The sequence below is a fragment of the Scophthalmus maximus genome, chromosome 19 (genome assembly GCF_022379125.1).
Source record: "Scophthalmus maximus strain ysfricsl-2021 chromosome 19, ASM2237912v1, whole genome shotgun sequence".
Classification (NCBI taxonomy): Eukaryota; Metazoa; Chordata; class Actinopteri; order Pleuronectiformes; family Scophthalmidae; genus Scophthalmus; species Scophthalmus maximus.
Genome location: NC_061533.1, coordinates 19443709 through 19460348, shown reverse-complemented (window position 1 = coordinate 19460348; position 16640 = coordinate 19443709). Strand labels below are relative to the sequence as shown.

The following is a 16640-nucleotide window of genomic DNA, read 5'->3' as shown; positions in this document are numbered from 1 at the left end:
ATTTTTTGTGACTCCACAGGACTGCTATTAAAACTGCTTTGGCTGAAAGTTTTGCTTTCATTCTCTCTTAAATTTAGAGCCTTGTTGTCATAGGTTATGTTTTCTACCTCATTGCCTGTAGCCTTGAGCTGTTGAAGTTGCATTATTTTTCCTTAATAAATGTACGTTAGTAATAATTGGTAATAAGGCATCACTTTTTTTGATAAAAAAAAATTTGATTTACTATTTTTATTTGGAGCATGGAATATCAGAATGAAGTTAAGTGTAATGCTAAGGTAATGTCATAGTCAGTTCATAAGGCGAACTGATAAGCAAATTCAGACAGACATGAAGAAAACCCATTGTTTAACAATAAATATTTATTTTCATCTCTGAATGTAACAACTCATTTTAGCAGGTTTAACTGGCTGTCATAAAAGTAGAAAAGGCAATATGATAACTTCTAATGAACTTCATTTTCAAACACATAATATTGATATTAACACAAAACATTCAAAAAATATTGACTATGTAATTGTAATAAACTAATGTGCAGCAGACAGAAATCAGGTAAAAATAAATTCACAAACTTTTAACACAACTTGCACCTACCTCTAAAATAAAAATGAGCACAACTGAAAAAGAAAACAAATGTGACGTGTCATGCATTTAATGTCACTTGAATTACCTCATGACCAAGCTTATCATACATAGTTGAATCAGTGGTTACAAAACATAAATTTCATTAAAACATAAAAGAACATACTTAATACAAGTTAAGACAATTATTCGTTACAGCCACTACTATGCTGTAATGGAAAATGTAAAAAGTACAGTTTTACTACGTATTGCTGCACATTGGCAATATTTGGTCATCTCATCCAGAATATTGTGACTCCAGTTTGCCTGTGAAGTTTTACTGTACAAATAACACAAATGCCTCAAATACAGAAAAAACAAAACAATTTTGGTTTCAAGTACATCCATCCATTTGCTATATCCTTTGAGGGTCGCAGGGTGACTGCAGCCAATGCCAGCTTACATTGGGCAAGATGCAGGTGGCACACTGGACAGATCTCCAGTCTCTTAAGGAAATTTAGAGTCACCAATTAAACTAACCTGCATGTATTAGGATAATTGGAGGAAGCCGGTGTACCCGGCCTCACTTGCTGTTAGGCGACAGTGTTGACCCTTGTTGCCCTGCGTCAAGTACAACACATTAAAAATCAGTTATTATTTAATCTGACAGTTCTACATGCAAGACAACACACTAACACATACAGAATATACCAAAGCAAATACTGAGAGACATTTACCATGTCAAAATATCCAAACAATCATTTTTAAACACTTAAAAATGTGTACAAAACAGGACTTCCAGTCTATTCTGTGCATTTACGTTGAGATAAGAGACAGGGTTTTGGTAGAGCGGATGCTCCAGTGGTCATTTTCCTTGAAGAAAGATCAAAGTGCTTGTGTGTACCGACAGTCAAGGTGGATTCATCTACATCGAGGGGAGATGGATGAGGCAAGATAATCCTGTAGCTGTGCAGTTGTAGAGCTAATGGATACTGTTAAGTTTGCAGTGCAGAAAGGCGTCGCTCAATACACTGCTTACCTGAGAACAACACAGAGATTGAAAAATTCAGATTAGAGTAGAATTTAGTCGAGGCAAGGGCAGGATGCAATGGCGACCCGAGTCCAAGGGGTCTGATTGTAGCATTTTAAGATGCTGTCTTGTTGTTAATGTGTCAAAGTGCTGGCACATACATTTATCTATGCTGTCAATGTCCTTTTGCTCTGTGACGATTCGGGAAAGACCCTCCATCAGCAGAAGGGCTCTATGGTAGCGCTGGACTGATGATGTGCCATGGTGGAACATCTCATCTAAAGCAGCAGACTGTACCTGAATGCAATAAGACCCACATTTAGGCAAAGATAAGGATGCGTGCTGAATACACAGTGTACTTGATAGCCACAGAGTGCTTGGAGTGAATATCAACATGTCCTGTCGTGAGGTGCGCTCACCATGTTCACAGTGTGGCTGTAGATGAGCTTCTCTGCTGTGAGGCCATTGAATCGGTCCATAAGCTTCTGCTTGTCAAGCAAAAAGGTCTGCAGGCGATCGTTGAGGGAGCGACAGTATGTTACACAGTTCTTGTACAATTCATTCAGCTTCCTGATCACTGCACAAAGGAAACACACGGATGCAAAGAAATCTTATCACGGTAATAAATATCAACTCACCCTTGTCATGCTGCTTCAACATGGAATGCCAATTCTCACAGACTCCGACAACAGAAATACCTGGCTAGGTCAAGATACTCTCTGCAATTTAAATGCTTTGAATTTTTATAAAGAATATCCACAAGTGCTTGTTCTTTCCTGACCAACTACAAATAACAAACATTAAACAGAAAGTCTACAAAAGGAGTCCTGGAGAATGAAATCCAGACGTCACTGGTCTCACCTTGTTTGACTATAGCAGAGGGATGGAGTCGGCCTTGTTTAATATTCTCTTTGGCAGTGTGCAGTGCCGATGACAGAAACTCCTCAGCCTTCATGTACAACAATAACTGCTCGGCATAGCTGAAATATGCACATTAAGAAACAGAAATCATTACCAAAAGAACATGTGAAGAAAGTGTGCTGCTGTGCATGTTGAGGAAATGCATAAAGCTTCTTGCTTCTCACCTCCATTCCCTACTCAGAAGGCTAATCTGATCTGCCACCAAGCTCTGCTCCAGGAAGGAGACATCAGGACTGCTGATGGCATCCAGCTCTGGTTCTTTAGAAGAAGCCAATTCAATGACACAATGGACAAAAGCCAAGGTGAAACGCAGGTCACTCAGGGCATCTGTATGAGCCTGCTGTGATAAGAACCAACAGAATACTGTTAATATTGAAAATGTTCAAATAGAATCAGACTTTTTCTATTTTATGTTCATCTGCAAATGTATGTAAGGTCTATAACAACCTGGAGGATTCATCTCATAGCATCTTCAGATCTTTTTTTAGATTTTTTTTTTTTACCTCCATCAGTGTATCTTCAGCGAGCTCTGGAGGGTGAAAGGCCAGATTGCTGTGTGTAGTAGCGTCCATAGCTTCAGTCTCACTGTCTCTACGGCTTCCTCTCTGGAGGAGGCGGCTGTTAAGTAGCCAGGCTGAGTTAATGTAGCTGGGAGAACCTGCAATGAAGACAAATACAGGTAAACTCTGAACGGCTGAAATCTGAGTTATTAAAAGGGCACTTGGGTAACAGACTGCACATTTTAGGGCTATAATAACCCAGTGGCGACTACTTCCTATGTGTTTTTGTTACTATTAAGACATTAAAAACATCAACAATGTAATGTATGACAGTGGACTATAACTTCAATGTTAAAATTAAGTTAGCTGTTTTACCTGACCAATGGTTTACCTCTCATTTTACCTGGTTAACAAAAGTAATCAGTGTTTGTGTTGTTCTTCAGACGATCTAATTGGATGATTGCACCTTATAAATTTGCATAAGTGGTTTAAATGAACTCAAACTAGAGAAAATATGACAATTTAAATGACAGCCTCATTGGTTCACTCCTAACTGTACAGTATGTAATTAAGGAACTTCTGAAAAATCCTCCTAGAACACAATCGATGCCCTCAACATTAAGTCAATATTCATGGCAGTCAGAAAACCTACCTGAGAACATCTTTGATACCACGGTATCAGGAGGAGTGTTTCCTTTGGATGGAGAACCTATGGTGAAGACTGCAAGAGGTGGGCTGTCTGAGCACTGAAAGCCCCTATTATGACCAGTGGGTGGAGCTGTAGGAACAAAAAAGAATAGTCCCTGTAAATAACATAGCCACAGCCACTGCAGTTGGTACCTCAAAATAGGCACTTAAAATAGACACATAACTACTGCATACCATCACATTACCGCTACAATTATGATTATTTCACAATATGTCTTGATTTCATTATTACTGAAAGTCTTCCCTTTGCATTACTTAAGACTGAAGAAGCCAAGCTATATTAAGCTATGAAATGAGTAGCTGTCTTTTTTTACAGTATCACTAGAACAACAGCTTGATAGTCGTAAAAACTGCTGAACAAAGACAAAGAGACCATCAGAGGAAGCAGAACTGGTCCCATTACTTCGCACTGGTACCTGTTATGTCCATGCTTTTCTCACTGTTAAGGCTTTCGCCACTTCCCTCTTCGGTTCCAAAGGCCGCCTTCAGCAGCATGTCAGACAGCCTGCCTGGGCTCAGTCCTCTGGACATTCAATACAACCACAGACACCATGAGCAGTTAATAATTTATCAGATGGCATATATTCAGTGCTGCGTGGCATCTTTAGGTGCTGGATGGCAGGTTTTCACATATATGTGGATTATTTACACAAGCAAATTCACATCCTCTTCCATGATTTTTGCAGGATGTCTTTATGTAATCTTATTACAATAATTGTCATATTCATAGTATTATAATCATATCATAATTTTCTCACCTTTTAAAAGGACCCTTTTTATTGGCAGATTTCCTGCAGAGGTTGGTGTGAGTAGCAGCAGATGGGTCAAAGGGTTGCAGGTCTTTGATCATCCTGACCCGGTTTGGCATTGACGACTGAACCTGCTGTTGAAAAGCAAATAAAACTTACAAAACCTAATTTAAGCACAAAAATGTACACAGTACAGTTAGGCGACCTTCGATTCCAGAATATTTTTATTCTGTAGTGTTAGATTGTAGTTACTTCATAATAGTTTTTAGCCCTCATAGGAAGTTTAAAAGAGTTAGTCACCTTTACTGTTCTGAAGAGAGGTGAAGCAAAATTGTGCCAGCTAATGTGCATGTGAACCAAAAATGTCAATGACAGACTGGCACAATTGTGTGTAGATGATAAAATATGTAAGTGTATGTGTATAATAATATATAGATGTTATAGAATCTGACCTTGGGGCTGGAGGTGCCCTGCATGTCAGGAGAGCCAGTGAGCAGTCCAGTTCTTGTGCTGAGAGGGAGAGTCTGCTCTGAAGTCTTCGGGGTGGTTCCCACTAGAATACAGAGTATTAGGGATATTAAATTTGTTAGCACAACCAGCAACTTAATTGATATTGGTGACAGTGTTCACTATTGTCAGAGAGAGTGAAGTAAAAGTAGATGAGTAAGGCAGAGAAAACAGAAAATCAAATACCAACACTTAACAATAAAACAACTCTGGGGATGTACTGAACAAGACATATTTCCGTTGATGAAGTTTTTCACCCAAATGGCCTTGGTAGCCAGAAGCAAGTGACACCTAATTGTCATCTTCACATATAATGTGTGTGTGCTGTAGGAGTGTGACCATTGCCTAGATTAGAGGTTACATTACTTCAGATTTAAGTCAACAGTTATGGGATGAAAGTTTAATTGACGGTGACTTAGCGCTTATGACGTCATGAATAGTTGACGTCAAGCTTCAGGTGCCATTGCCGAATAGGAATGTCAACAAGTCCACTATTTCAACAGTCTGTGAAAGCCACTGCCCTAGATAGGTAAAACAATAGCCGACTAAGATGGCTACCTAGTGGGGAGCACTGTTGTGGCTGGGCTCCTCCAGCTGCCAACCTCGGGGAGTTGTGGACAAATCCTGGACCTGGAGCTCTACAGTCTCCAAATTGTGGGGAACTTCCACTGCTCCGGCCTGCACAGCACAGTGGGACTCTAAATAATACAGGACACAGTTAGACAAAGGCAGAAAATAATAACAAGGCACCAATGTGGAGTAGGTGCAGAGATAAAACAGCTGACAGAACTATACATGCCTGGTGGAGCCATGCAAACCAAAAGGCTGCAGGTTCTGCTCCAAACGCTGGTAGTTTCGAATCTGTGTTGGGACAGGAATGGGCACGGAGTCGCTGCAGGTGCGGCCAGCAAATTCAACAGGCTTGCTGCAAGGATGACAGAGGAAGTCAAAGGATTAGACACAGAAGAGGGAGCAGTTAGGAGTGTTTTTGATGGTTTTACAAACCAGAGAACAAACAGTTGTGCAATCAAATCAAAGTAAATTTACACGATATTGAAGCACCACTCATCATGAAGACATACAATACATATACCGTGGGATTCATGCTCACACTCAACCTCATCACCTATTGTTGAACACTTCATCTTTAACCCACCAAAATATTAACCTGCCTGGGTCTCTCTTACCTAACAGGTTTGGAGGGAGAGTGAAGCAGGGGACAGGGTAGAGGTGTCTTTCCTTCAGGCCCAGGACCAGGCTCTGCCACCAGTGAGCTGCTGGAGAGAACATATAAAGGCATTTCTTTGGTCTAGTAAGTCTATGTAAAACGTCAGGCATAAATATATATATATTAAAAATTAACTGTTCAGCAAGCATTGGCTTACACTGAGACACACTAGAGTTGTACTTTGGATTTTTGAATTAATTTATTATTATTGATATCAATGTTGGGGCTTACATGAAAAGTCGGTTCTGTTGTTTGTGTGCAACTCACCCACTGTATATAAGACAACTTTCAATCGGTAACTCAGCATCCACATCACATGTGTATTCACCTACAAAGCAGTAAAACATAAATAGTCAGACTTCAACAAATACATGAGCACGTAACAGTCTGATGTAAAGAAAACAAGCAGGATAAAAATAAACAGATATCCATAAAGTGAGCTTGAGGTTCAGAGGTCTTACTGGGGAACTGGGCAGGCACCATGACATAATCCTCTGTGTAAGATGAGGTGCTCCTACTCTCTTGATTGGCCATTTCTCTCGGCAGGAAGCCAGCAGTGTTTTGTGTAGCGGAGTACTGCACTTTGGGCTTGAGTTGGGGGATCTCTCCATTGGAATGCTAAGAGAGTGGAAGATAACAGTCTGTTAGATTAGTGTTGACGATTTTTGTTTTTTTCACATTCACATTCACATGTTGGGTTTTGTTCCATCTGTCCACAAGAGTTGTAAATACTTGAGGTGAAGCCTGATGGGATGTGGAGGAGCTGCTAGAAGAACTGCCCAAGTCTGAACTGGGGCAAATGAACATGGGAGCTGGAGAGCCTGTCAAAAAAAGTGTGCTTGTGTTAGGAACCCGGCTATAGCACCTGAGTTGATACACAGACTCTTACACAAACAAGAAACAGTACATACATTTCTTTAAAGATGAGCTCGTCTCCAGGAACGGATGGTGGAAAAAATCATCTGCACACGAAAAGTTTTAGATGTAAGAGAAGCTTTTGGAAATCAAATTGTGAGAAGGGGTTCTGAATGCTAAAAGGCAGGGGCTCACCAAAGCTGATCCGCTCATTGTGGTTCCTCTGAAGCAGCCGTAGTAGTAGGTTTCTGAGGTGACTAGAAGTCTCCTTTGGGATGCTGGGAAAATACAAAGGTTTCCTATTTCGATTAATAACACTGTTATTGATTATAAATATATATTATAGTATAAATATTATATATATATTTATAATATAAACACTAATATGTATATAAATAATGGAAAAATCAAAACACTGAAAACATCCAAGATTTATGAGAGGCTTAAAAAAGTGTGACGCACAGTATGTGTAGCCTAAAAACTGACAGAGCATGCTAATGTCTTTTAACTTGCCACTTCAGCTTGTTCTTGTGATTTTCTTTGCTGATACATCTGGCATACAAATTATATTTAGGTCAGCGTTTTTACATAAGCTCAAAGTGAGCTGTAAAAAATGTGAATTTTTTTAATCTAATTAATGGTTTCTGTGCAAAACCTCAGGGCATCATGATACTTAGAGACAGTACAGGCTGTGAGTGTGTGTGTGTGTGTGTGTGTGTGTGTGTTTATGTCTGTGTGGAGACATTTGGGTCATGTGGAAAATGATAGCCGTTGCAGGCCACAAACTGGCAGCTCGGAGCAGGTTATATATAGAATGACAGGAAAACAACAAACCATGTCTCCTCTCACACAAGCAGGGCCTGACTTATCATCCGGCTTTATCACTGATAAGCATGGCTACAAGCCAAACGCGGGCTGATAAAGTGCACCATGAAAACAGTGGGAAAACATGTCCACCTTCGAAAAACCGGAGATTCTGTGTTGGATATAACTGTAAATAGCCAAGGGAACTGACAGTAAAGCAATCTGTATTTATTTTAAAATCATGACAGAGTCATACAGTTTCACATTACAAATGAACAACAACTCATATAGAGAAATATACCACATATAGGACACTACATTTCCAAATATCAATGGTGTGAGAGAGCTGATTTAGAATGTTCCAGATGATCGGTCACGTCAGGCGTCTGTATCGGTTTCTTCCGCACTGGGACTATTATTAGTGGTGGTATGAATCTTTTGGATTTATGCAGTGCTAATAATGTTTGTGTGTGTGTGTGTGTGTGTGTGTGTGTGTGTGTGTGTGTGTGTGTTTGTGTGTGCAGCTTGCACGTGGACATGAACATCCTCAATGTCATTCATCAGCAAACTGAGCGCAGAGAAGACAGATCTCCCTGTAATGCCTGTTTACTCTCCCATCATCTTCCTGGGCGTACTGTGTATATACAACATATACTGTGTGTGTGTGTGTGCGTGCGTGCGTGCGTGCGTGTTGGCGGGCGCCCGTCCAGAGGTTCACTCACCTGGGTAACAAGGTCCTGTTGCTTTCATAAAAGAGACGGAGCTCCTGCGGTGTGCTGGCCTACACACACATATATAGACACACAAAAATGAGTTGAGTTAAACATGTAAATAACTCCACACATTCGCACATTAACATGTGCAAATGAACACACCCTTAGAAACAAGCATTTGAATAAATTATTGTGAAATGTTAAACAAATATTTTTTTTAAATAGTTATGCCAAAGTGCGTAGGATCCAAAAAGCAACAACAGGTGGGTGTTTAATGACCCCACTCAGGACAAAGTGGAATGCTAGGAGATGCCAGCTAAGTAAACATCATCATCAACATCATCACCAGCGAACCTCACACTGACCCTTGGATTTATCTCAACTCACTGACCTGCCTGGCAAAAATAGAAGTCAATCTTCCCAGTTATTCTCGTGGGATTCGAATTCAAGGAAACTGCGACATAGATAACCCCAAAAGGTACAAAAGGTCAAACAACAGAATTTGCGAGTTTGTCTTTAACTGCTAGTACGTGGGATCAAAAGTAATTTCACAGAATAAAATTGGGACTAAAGAGGATGGAGAAAAAAACATTAGCACCTGTCTATACATAAATCATGGCTCATGCAATCTGCAAATAACAGTTTCATCTGAGCAGCCACGTGAATAGCAGAAAGTAATACCAGCCGTTGTGAAACAATATTTACTCTGGCTTCAGAGAAATGGTTCACAGCCATTTCCGCTTAGGGGTTACCATCCGTAAACAAGGCTCTTTCCTAACAAGTAGTCAAGCTGTTCCAGCACTTTCCAACTAACAACACTGCATATCATGTAGAGTGACGCCCAGCAGACAGGTGGTTTTTAATGGTTGTGGACCATGTTGTACTCTGTGTTGTGAAATTGATGCATCATGTCAAGTGTTGGGTTCACAAGAATGAGTCTGCCCTCTCCCAAAAAATAAAGCAAAACAATTTAATGGGTATTTGTAAGTATGTGAGGGACTGCAGCAAACATTTTTTTGGCAAATTGCTAAATCTATTTACATATACACTTCAAAAGATTATGACTGAATTTCTTAAATCTCTGTGTGTTTGCTGTGGCACATTTTAAGTGTCACTCACGTGAAATGGTGCCTTTCCAGTCAGACACTGGTACACAATTGTGCCTATGCTCCACAGATCAGCCTTGGCATCATAGTTCTGGGACATGATGACCTCAGGAGCCTGGGTCCAGGATAAAAGTGCAGCTTACAGGTTAGGTACATGGTGATGCTACACTTTGTTGGCACAGCAAACCAGAGTAAGAGACTCACCATGTACATAGGAGAGCCACACAGTGTGGCTGCCATAGTGTTTGTCTGGAGATGACGTGCAAACCCAAAGTCAGCTGGAGCATGAGAGAAAAGATTAGGGATGTATATTAGTGTTTGTGCGCATGTGTGTGTGTGTGTGTGTGTGTTTGTTTTGTCATGTCATTACCTATCTTAATGTAGGTGTTTGTGGAACTGGACCTGCGCCCCTCTGGGTGGCAGAGCAAGATGTTCTGGGGCTTTAGGTCTCTGTGAAGGATGCCTTTGCTCTGCAGGACCTTCATGGCCTGAGCAATCTGCTGGAGGAACACTCGGATTGTGTCCTCACTTAATGTGCCCTTGGCTGTGGGTCAGAGGGATGAAATACAGGAGAGAGAGTCAGCATGGCTGTATAGTGTATAGGCATATTGTGTAGGGCAGTTGTGGCTCAGGAGGGAGTGAGACCAGAAGGTCAGTGGTTCGATCACCGCTTCCCCTAGCCCGCACGCTGCGCCCTTGGGCAAGACACTATACCCGAAATTGCCTCTGAGAGCTGTGCCAGCAGTGTATGTAAATGTGATAGAAAAAGTTTAATATAAAGTAGCACTGTATGAATGTGTGTGTGAATGGGTCAAAGTTATTTGTACTGTAAAAGTACTTTGAGTGGTTGATAAGACTAGAAAAGTGCTGAAAAACTAGTTATTGTTGCGTACAATCATGCAAGTTAAAAGTTTATGTCAATTACATATCAAATATATCACTAGTGATGAAAGTGAGTAACCAGTTAGTTAAGTTGTCCTTAGATTTTTGACAAATGACTTTTTAAGCTCAAATGCCAAATATTTACTGGCATCCGTGTCTCAAATATGAATATTTCAGGCGTTTTTTTTGTCTTTTGTGTTATTAAACTAAATACTTTTTTTATATTGCCCTGATAGCTGGACAACATAAACAATTTCAGTATGTCTGTTTGGAATTTTGGAAATTGTAGTTTTGGACAAATTAATTTTTCACTATTTTCTGACATTTTATAGACCAAATAAGTAATTGGGAAAATTATATTTGTTAGTTGCAGCCTTTGATCTTACTTAAAAACTAGATTGAACTTGTTTGTTCTGACTCTCCCATCAGAGGCTCCAATGTGATCTGAGGTGGAGATGCATCTTATCACAAGCTCTAATCACATCAGTGTCACTGCTGTCTCTCTTTGTGGAAGAGAATTCTGTTAATGATGAGGCTTAATTTGGAAACCACCGTCAACATTTTCCGGCATGCTAGCGACCCCCTACTTCCTGCTAAGTCCAGTATTTCTAGCTGCAGTGTTTTTCCACCGGAGCACACGGGATATGTGAGTGGCAGATGGGTGAGGTCATGTGGGTGCTCCATGAACCGTGCCAAGTGTGACTGCAAATAGCTGGATGCGTCTTCCTGGCAGGAACACAGAATGGGCCAGTCTACCAAATAAGAGATGCTGGCATGATGGCGGTAGACCATCACTCTACAGCAGCATTCAAATGGAAACATCGACACCATTTGGGCATATTTAGCTTGAGTAAAAAATCTGCTGCACACTCCACACCTTCAGCTACGTCAGCATATTTCGAAACAGGGTTTGAAACTTGAGGCAGTGGAAATTTGCAGCGGGACAGTCCAGCGAGAGAAAAAAAATCATCTGAGAATTCAAACATGATGACAACACAGGGTACATCGAAAGCCTGTGGCACGGAAAATATTTTATCCTGTTTTTTTTTATATAATTTGCAGGAAAAACAGAAACAAACTTGATCCCAGGTCATGATGAGGGGTTTAATTGTATCTGGGTCAAGTACTGCTGAGTATTAGTAATCATTTACCCAGTGACTTGTCAGAACCTTAAACCTGATTTCTTTCATTGTACTGGCAAAATCCTATTATTCCCTTCAAAACACTGACAAAGCTTAGCCAAGCCTCTTAAAAGTCACACTGACCTGCCAGTTCGGTAAGCTGTTCCAAACATGTTTACAAGTCACAACTCTGTTTCAACAATAAGGCTAGTAGTATTGATGTCCCCCTTTAAGGTGTAAAGTGGAAAACTTTACTGTGGTGACAACGTGAGCTAAAATAGGCTCCATGTGATGTAGCAAGCTTACAGTGAAGGTACTCTGCCAGGTCACCTCCATTGCAGTACTGAGAAGACAGAAAAGAAAAGTCTTAATAGAGGCTTTGACAGTGCCGCTTTAATACTGAATATGATTTACATCTCCACATGAAAACAGACCAGCCAATGTCCCTTCTAATACAACTCACCTCCATGACAAGATACACACAACCTCCCATTTCCTGTTGAAAAAGATAAAATGCAAATGATCAGCGGAACAGTAATTGAAATACACCGAGGCTAAGAATCAGATCAAGTGTTACTTTTTATACCAATTTGATCAGTGCTAATAAATACACATTTCTGATTTAATTATGACTTGTAATGATGACTTCATTTTTCATTACAGCTTTTCCCCCATGTCACACAGCAAGTGACATCAGGTCATTGAGTTGGCCTGGCCAGCGGTTCCCTGACAGCAGCAAGTCTCAGGGGCCTGAAACTGTACCCCGTCATGATCCAAACCACGCAGGAGCCCTCCCTAGTTTGGCACCCTGTGCGTAACCATAGGAAATCTTCACAGAGCAGTGAGGTGGCACAGTGTGGAAGAGGGTGAGAAGTTTAGGGTGTCAGTCCCACTTCACTTGAAAGGAAAGTGGGAAGCAAGTTGAATCCTGTTTGTCTTTTTGCGTGCCGGAGTGAAACTTAATGAGTGTTTACCATTTGTGCTATTGTATGAAAACACATTAGGGCTATTATTAATGTAGGAGATGGCTGTGAGGTGAATTAAACACCTCATCTCAAAATGATGTCATTATCCTTATGTGTCTTCCGTGCCTGCTGGGAGGCCGGCCTCTGATTTAAAAGCCATTGTTTACACCCTGCCATCTGTCAAAAAAGGTAATCCCACCATGTGTGACTGTCTGGCAGGTGTCAGTAAGTAAGGTGAGAAGAAAGCACGCAAACTTGCACATACAAACTCACATCCTCACAAATATTGTCAGTGATTTGTGACTTGTATGTGCTCCAAAGGATACCGGTAAAACATCCCGCAGAGATTAACCAATATCATGTTCGGATTTAGGATACACCACATGCTAATAAAATCCGTTTCCACTCTTTCAGAATTGAGAAAGCTTCAACAATACAGGTTATATCCGATTCTCGGATAGCTCGGTGGAAAAATTACAATATTCGACAGCCACATTTGCACAACATGAGCAATTTTACCTGATAGTCAAGCAGACTGACAATATTTTCATGTTTCAGCTCCTGGGGGAGATAGGGAAAGAATAATATTTTAGTAAAAGGTACACAGAGAGCCAGACACAGAATGTATGGCAGCATTTTAAAAAGAAGTGTCTTTACCTTTAATATTTTGATTTCTTTACCAAGAAGAGACTGCGATTTCCCCAAGTTTTTCTTGTTGATGCACTTCACAGCAACCTCCCAGTCACGTCTCTAAAAATATTTAGTTTTTCTTTAAATCAGAGCAGCATATCAACAATTACCAGGCAAAACCCAGGTTGGAGCTAAAAGTCACCTCTTTATGTCTTCCCTTGAACACAACTGCGAAGGCTCCGTGGCCAATCAGGTCTTTCCTGCTGAACTCAAACTTCCCAACAGACTCCATCATGGATAATGATTAAAAAAAAGAAGATAAATAAGTAAACAAACGTGTTTAAGTGTCCGAGCAGGTTCAGGAGGTTGGTTGTCCAACTGTCACAGATGTACAGTCCCACGACACGTCTGTCGTGCAGGTAAATCCCATTTCATTGATTAAAAGATACTGTCACGAGTGACGCGGTTTGTAATCGAAGAAAATATCGGCAACATAATTCCGGAGTTTCCGCCAACAGAAGAAGTTAAAACAACGTGCGCAAGGATAAAAACAAAAAAGAATGTAAACAAAATATTAGCGACCCGTTGTGACTATTTACTGAATCAAATGAACCCCTGTCGCTTCTCCACAGCCGGCAGAGTTCAAAAAGTTACAGTTGTGCTGTTAAACGTTGTTGGTATTCAGAGAGTGAGCTCAGATATTATTGTCTTCCTCACCTTCCAACCCATCTGCTGGAGTTATTCATATCTCACGGCGAGCATGCGCAAACAGGCAGGCAGACGTGATGGTGGCGCCTTCAGGGACACCTCGTAAACTCCCAATTCAATGTTTACCAATTATCCAAAAAGTAGTTTGTCTGGTGTTTTATTTAAAGTCTAGACTCACAACGTCTTTTTAAATATCGTGTATGTCCGAGTCTTATAATACTAGAGTGTTCAAAAATGTCTACATGTCCGTGTAACGCTTATCATTTAAATTTTCTATATTAGAAAATGGAAACATTTTATTGAGTTTTCTAATATTCTAAGTAAAAAACAAAACAAACAACACAAGACGGCGTTGGTCAAAATGCGGAAGTTCGCAAAACCGATGGGTGACGTCAGAGTGGGTTGTCACACAATTTTTTTTTACCGTTACATGGACCCGGGTTCACATACGTCCTTATTAAACAACGCTCGCAAATCTTATGTTTGGATTTTTTCAAAATATGTCCATGTCAGTCACCTTGAAAGGTTTCAGGTTTTCAAATATTGCGTTGTCATGTTTACCAAAATTGATTAGTATTTACATAATTCACACAGGAATAAACCAAATAGCATACCAAGTCATACCAACCAATAGAAATGATGGTAAAAAAAAAAAATCGTGCAATGAAGAATACACTGTTTTCTTGTCATAAAAGTTTTTTTTAATAAAGATAACTGAAAGCATAAAAAACATAGTACCATAAGTCAACAATCACTGAAGGCCATATATAAGCTTAGATATACTAAAATATTAAATTTTTGATCTGACGATGGAAGTGAGCGCAGAGTGATATACAGTAAATCCTGTCTTAGGAAACTTAATATTGGTACAGTGTAATATCAATGGGATATTTTAAAACACGCCATCTCCCTCCATTCTCACAGTATGTTAAAAAAGCAACATCCTTATCAAGTCCCCCTGTTGTAGAAAATATTTCATATTTTATTGTACAAACATATATGAAAATGTAAAAGAAATAAGCAACAGAAATATCTTAGGTTCACAGAGTTGCGTCCAAAACACAACCAGTATTCACTATTCCTCAAAAAGCATAACATACCGCGGCTTACAGCAAATAGAGAGAAAACACTCACATAAACACAAAATTTATCATGAGAACATACTGAATGTTGAGCTGTGACACTTTACAGGAGACACGATAAAGAACTCAGAATCACAAATAAATAAATACATTATATCAGAATTACATGGGGTCTAATGCACTGATACTTCATTTTTTCTCTATCAAGCAGTTATTGTGTTGTGCTGTTCCAAAAACTGGATCAAAGCTGTATGAATCAGGTGAAATGCGGAGAAGGTTATCCAGGTACAGTAAGCAATTTATCCTTTGTGTGGATGAATACTGGAAACAGACGGTGAAGCCACTGCTTTTAAGCAAAAAATTTAACGCTGCATTTAGGGAAAACATACCTCTTTTCTTCTCTGTCCTTGGTTATGCATTTGTACCCAACCATACCCTGAAAATTCTGCACTTATGATCATCTCAAATTTTAATAGTTTACATTTTCTGCAAGTAAATTAAGCAGACGTGTCTGCACTATTTCACTGCGTGAGACAAATTTCATGTGAAAACATATAGTTTAAAGGAAAGTTTTGACATTTTAGAAAACATGCTTATTTTCTTTCCTGCCTAAGGTTAGATGATAAGATTCCTGCTACTCTCATGTCTGTATGCTGAAGCTGCCACCATCTATAGATTATGTTAGTTTAGCACAAATTCTGGAAACGGGGATAACCTAGCTAGTCTGGCACATAACTGTAAAACCACAATATGTTGTTTTTTTGTACAAATGAAAAAAAGTCGATATTACACATTAATTCCTGAGCTTTAGAGGAGCTGGTCTGCAGATTTTGTTTACCTATGGACCGTGCCAGATAAACTGTGTCCAGTCTTTGTGCTAAGATTAGTGAACCAGCTGCTAGCAGTAAACTCATATTTACCATACAGTCCTGACAAGTGGCATCAAACTTTACATGTAACGAGGACCAAGAGAGCAAATAAGTGAATTTCCCACATTAACTTTTCCCTTCAATAAACTCTGGAAAACTGCACAATACAGAATTGAGACACTCCACTGCACAGGGCCTCATTGCATGACCCCAAACAATGCTCAAAGATCTTAAGACGTTCTGTCACTTTACTGAACTGCTCCTCAGAAACCCCCTACACTTTATTGTGGGAGCACTATGTTTTATGTGACAATAATAAAGCACAGTCACCATAGTCTGTTTGTCTTTTAAATGAGGAACTATTAATATGCTACAGAATCCCTCTCCTTCAGTTTCAGTCTCTCTTGAGGGAATGAGTATCCAATTCATTATTACATATCGGGAGAGTATACTCTGGCCAGTGTTTGTCATTCTGCACTAGTGAGCTCCAGGTTGCTCTGACAGAACCAGTGATCTACGGTTCTACACGGCGGAGAGGTCAATTCGATTGGCTGAGTTGGTGCTTTTGTCCCATGTGTTCATCTTGGTAGGAGTCACACCCTCCTTGTTTCCATTCATCTACATAGGAAGACGGGAAGGGGAGCATTAGACTCAGGCAGTCAAGAAGAGAAGACCTCTTTTTTTCCATTAAAGTAAGTGTCACA

General features: G+C 40.0%; 2 protein-coding genes across 6 annotated transcripts in view; both read right to left on the bottom strand.

Annotated features, from left to right (window-relative positions):
- Positions 1-341: 341 nt before the first annotated feature.
- ulk1a (unc-51 like autophagy activating kinase 1a) lies at positions 342-14029 on the bottom strand. 4 transcript variants are annotated; one of them, XM_035640002.2, is made up of 27 exons: positions 13480-14028; positions 13305-13397; positions 13167-13208; positions 12146-12178; positions 11989-12025; positions 10050-10223; positions 9884-9957; positions 9693-9794; positions 8583-8641; positions 7252-7334; positions 7113-7163; positions 6934-7022; positions 6663-6819; positions 6469-6529; positions 6161-6250; positions 5773-5898; positions 5532-5671; positions 4919-5019; positions 4476-4597; positions 4134-4240; positions 3662-3787; positions 3013-3167; positions 2674-2849; positions 2450-2568; positions 2008-2165; positions 1750-1885; positions 342-1597 (listed from the first exon to the last, which is right to left on the bottom strand). In XM_035640002.2, exons 1-27 carry the CDS (start codon positions 13570-13572, stop codon positions 1554-1556), a joined length of 2748 nt encoding a protein of 915 aa, XP_035495895.2. In that variant the 5' UTR covers positions 13573-14028; the 3' UTR covers positions 342-1553. The 4 variants fall into 4 exon arrangements, 3 of the variants coding, with proteins under 3 accessions (XP_035495895.2, XP_035495893.2, XP_035495894.2); XM_035640000.2 differs by having other exon boundaries at positions 4476-4600; positions 13480-14027; XM_035640001.2 differs by having other exon boundaries at positions 4476-4600; positions 6161-6247; positions 13480-14027.
- Positions 14030-14663: 634 nt separating this feature from the next.
- The window catches only part of adgrd1 (adhesion G protein-coupled receptor D1), a 29379-nt gene continuing 27402 nt past the window's right edge, over positions 14664-16640 (bottom strand). For both annotated transcript variants that reach the window (XM_035639997.2, XM_035639998.2), the window contains one exon: positions 14664-16554. In XM_035639997.2, the coding sequence (XP_035495890.2) occupies positions 16459-16554 (96 nt within the window). In that variant the 3' untranslated portion in view covers positions 14664-16458. The remainder of the gene's footprint in view (positions 16555-16640) is intronic.

Coding starts and splice junctions, on each gene's coding strand:
- ulk1a (XM_035640000.2), bottom strand. CDS start 13,572: ATGATGGAGTCTGTTGGGAAGTTTGAGTTCAGCAGGAAAGACCTGATT. Junction 9,958..10,049: donor AAACACCTACATTAAGATAG/GTAATGACATGA, acceptor CTCATGCTCCAG/CTGACTTTGGGTTTGCACGT. Junction 4,601..4,918: donor AGGGCACCTCCAGCCCCAAG/GTCAGATTCTAT, acceptor GCTTTTCAACAG/CAGGTTCAGTCGTCAATGCC.